We start from the raw sequence: 3,485 nt of genomic DNA, 5'->3' as shown, positions 1-3,485 counted from the left end.
ATAATTTATGACATAAAACCAACTCAGGGTTCACCAGCATATCTTTTTCTTTCTTGAACAGAGACTCTTTTGGAGGTTTACTGTTTTTCTGTCTTCTTGAACACCCAGTTGGCCTCAGGAGAAGGCCGCTCACACTGATCGAATAGCATAATGCACATGAACATCTACTGTCACTACATGATCATCCAGGAGGAGCAAATCCTGCGAAGGTAATGACCCGAAGTGACTCAATCTGACTCTAAATTCTATTGAATTGGCCCCGTAAAGTGCCCTATGACATATTCCATCCAAATAAACTAATTTGAGAAGACACCAGCAACTGTGACCCTGACGGACTAGCAGGAGAAGATGGGTGGATAGATTCTAATTAGTTTCTTACCTTCCAATCATCTAATTGACAATCATCATCATGGCAGTAGAACACATTAAAATCTAATCAATAAACATAAACATTTTAGGATTTAAACAACTGCGATTGTACTTACAGATTAGCCACAGCAGAGAGTTTATTTTCATGGTGTCCTCTGGTCATAGGAAGGTCATTGGTTCTTTCTATCATGGGAGGAAAGCTTAATTCCTTTGTTCTTCTAAACGGCAGCAGCTGAGGTTTCTGTCAATCAGCTGACCTGAGAAAAGGGTGGGCTTAACAGTTTGACAAAAATATTGCTTAAATAATCCAGTGACTGCTGGAAGCCGCTAACTGATCAGTAGAAAACACTGGAACCAGAGCGCTTGATGATTTCCCTGACTATCATGTAGATTTAGCTTCTGAACAAGCCTGAGGTGGTCCAGCTCGTGTTTCCTGCAAACGGGACCCTTTTGCCTGTAAACTGAGGCTGGCTGACGTTTATTTCCACAGCAGCTGTGATGTGGGGAGCTTACACCCACTGATGAGAGGAAGTAATCAGTTAGGGCGATGTTGTGGTTATAAAGTTTAAAGTAAAAAAAGATCTCAAAGGCAAAACGAAAGTGACTTAAGTTTGGTCCAACTATAATGAATATAACCAAACAATAAACCTTCCGACCAAAAGGAAACGCTAAATATCTTAAAAACAAATACTGGATTTGAAAGGAAAATCAAAATTGATGTCTTTTTAGGCAATTTTAACTGCAGCCAGAGAGTTCCCACACTCAATCACAAAGAGACCACCTCTCAGAACGGATATAATCAAATCAGCACATAAACTACAAAACTGCACCATGAAAGAGGTCTCTGCAGAACATGTAGAAGATGTATTTAAAGAGCATCGTTGGTCCATTGTTTCAAGGCTAGTCCAGTGGAGGATCTGTAGGTGGAAGCAGGGCTGGAGGCCTGGAGTACCGCAGGGTTGTGTGCTTAAACTCCTTCCTTTCAATCTGCTGCAGGTTGTGCTTTAAAGGAGCTGACCGTGGAAGTGAGAAGGTTTGCAGAAAACAAATGTTCTCATGTTGAACAGTGAATAATCCGTTGGCAGGAAAGAATATCATGTTTAAATTCCTGGTCCAGACCTGCTACATTAAAAAGATGCTAAAGAGGCTGAGAAGCATTGAAAACACAGCAGCTAAAAACAATCATCGCTGCTGAAAAGGTTTTAGTCTCTATTCTAAACATTAGTAAATTACTAAGGTTTTTTTATTATCTATAGGAATACAGTTATTCTTTCTTCTTGTCAGTAGATGTACATAAATAGTCACAGGAAGCCATGACTTCCTGTTTCTTACTTTCTTTTGTCAAACTGTGTAGGCGGGGGGGTCGATTGAGTGCATCTGACAGATATGATAGTACTGAAGTTTTTCTTTCTGTATTTTTAGTATTAAATTAGCTAACCCAAAAGCTAACAATGAGAACAACATGGCCTCTGGGATCATCCGGGCACTGAAGCCCCTCCACCACGTTAAGGCGGTTCAAGGAGGATCACCACGTTTGCATGGTGAAGGACTAGTGAGTGTGTATAACAAAGAGCAGGGGGAGGGGGGGTATGATCTTAGACTGATGACAGGCTGCATCAAAATGGAGTCATCCAGCGACGCAGGAGTAGGATAGGAGCTTGATAAATACGACATTGTCACGGGGAATGAAAGATTTTGAATGAAAACTTTGCATCTTTAAGAGGAATGGATATGGACTCTGATAGGCCATCAACCTCAGGAGCCACAGAAACTAGATTAGAAATGTAATGAGAGGTGTGTGCAAACAAGAGCAGTGAAAAACAAGCAGGCACAAATTTATTGAAAATCTAGAGGGTGATGCCCACACTGAAATAACATTTTCACGGGATGGTTAAAAAAAGAAAGTATAAATGTATGTAAATGTTTGACTTACTTAAAGATGTTAATGTTTGACGAAAAAGCAGCCTTAGAACCCTCTGGCAGTGTCTGGGGTGGCAGGTCTCCTTTTGTTCCTCCTTGCACAAAGGCAGAGGTAGCGGCCCTGCTGAAGGGTTGTTGCCCTCCTATGGCCTCCTCCACATCTCTTAGTGTACTGGCCTGACTCCTGGTAGCGCCTCCAGCCTTTAGACATGAGGCTGACAGACACAGCAAACCTTACCACAGCTCACACTGATGTGCCATCCTGGATTAGCTTCACTTTGGAAGGTTTGAGGCACTAAACAGTCTCCAGCAGTGAAAGCTTTTCCACACTAAACCTGGATGTAGCTGAAGTGAGGAAAACTCTGAGGAGAGTCAACCCAAGAAAAGACCCGGGCCCCGATAAGATACCTGGGCAGGTGTATAAGGAGTTTATCACCTGGCTGGACCAATCCATAGTGCCAGCATGCTTCCAGTCTGCCTCCATTATTCCAGTCCCAAAGAAGCCTCAGGTCGCCTCCCTCAATGATTAGCGGCCTGTCGCACTGACTCCCATCATGATGAAGACCATAAGTGGGGGTAATAACTCCTGATGCATAAAATTCCACCAGTATTTTTTACCAGCAGGTGGATCCATTGCAATCAGCTCCAAGCTGACACCAAAAGTTCAAAGCCCCACAGCTCTGAAGCTGCTATAGCTAGAAATGCAGAAATATTCTGCATTTGTGGTTGACATGATGTAGAACAAATAAAATACAATAGAATCTGCCTTTATTTCAAGAATGTCTTTATTACTGCTGTTCAAAAAAGAACTATCATTTCCAAGAATAAAAAAGAACTTTGTCTGATGTTTGAACTGATGCAGGTTGGTCTGTGTTCTAGTCACCCAATTTGAATTTATATATTAGGAAACTAAAGGGTGTTATCTTTCAAATCATGTATTGCATATGTAATTTTGGCTAACAGTTCCTAAGTTATTTGCTTTTCCATTTGGGTATGCACAATAGGCGAGAATAACCCAAAATGAGGTGGATGTTAAGAGGTGAAAGAACACATCGTCTCCAGTCTGCCGTCATCAGTATAAGCCCCTCCCCTCAGGGCTGCATCCTGACCCCCCCTGCCGTTCACCCTGATGACACACGACTGCGTCCCCAGGTTCACCACCGATCACATGGTGAAGTTTGCAGACGACACCACGG

The 3,485-nt window shown here is 42.4% G+C and overlaps 1 protein-coding gene across 1 annotated transcript in view; it reads left to right on the top strand.

The window, feature by feature from the left end:
* Positions 1-150: 150 nt before the first annotated feature.
* LOC107080843 (zinc finger protein 239-like) overlaps positions 151-3,485 on the top strand; it is an 11,666-nt gene continuing 8,331 nt past the window's right edge. The window contains exons 1-2 of the mRNA XM_015369048.1: positions 151-209; positions 1,792-1,921. Coding sequence (XP_015224534.1) covers positions 151-209; positions 1,792-1,921 — 189 coding nt within the window. The remainder of the gene's footprint in view (positions 210-1,791; positions 1,922-3,485) is intronic.

Source organism: Cyprinodon variegatus, unplaced genomic scaffold (assembly GCF_000732505.1).
Source record: "Cyprinodon variegatus isolate N-32 unplaced genomic scaffold, C_variegatus-1.0 Scaffold2407, whole genome shotgun sequence".
Classification (NCBI taxonomy): Eukaryota; Metazoa; Chordata; class Actinopteri; order Cyprinodontiformes; family Cyprinodontidae; genus Cyprinodon; species Cyprinodon variegatus.
This window is presented reverse-complemented; position numbering and strand designations above follow the sequence as displayed.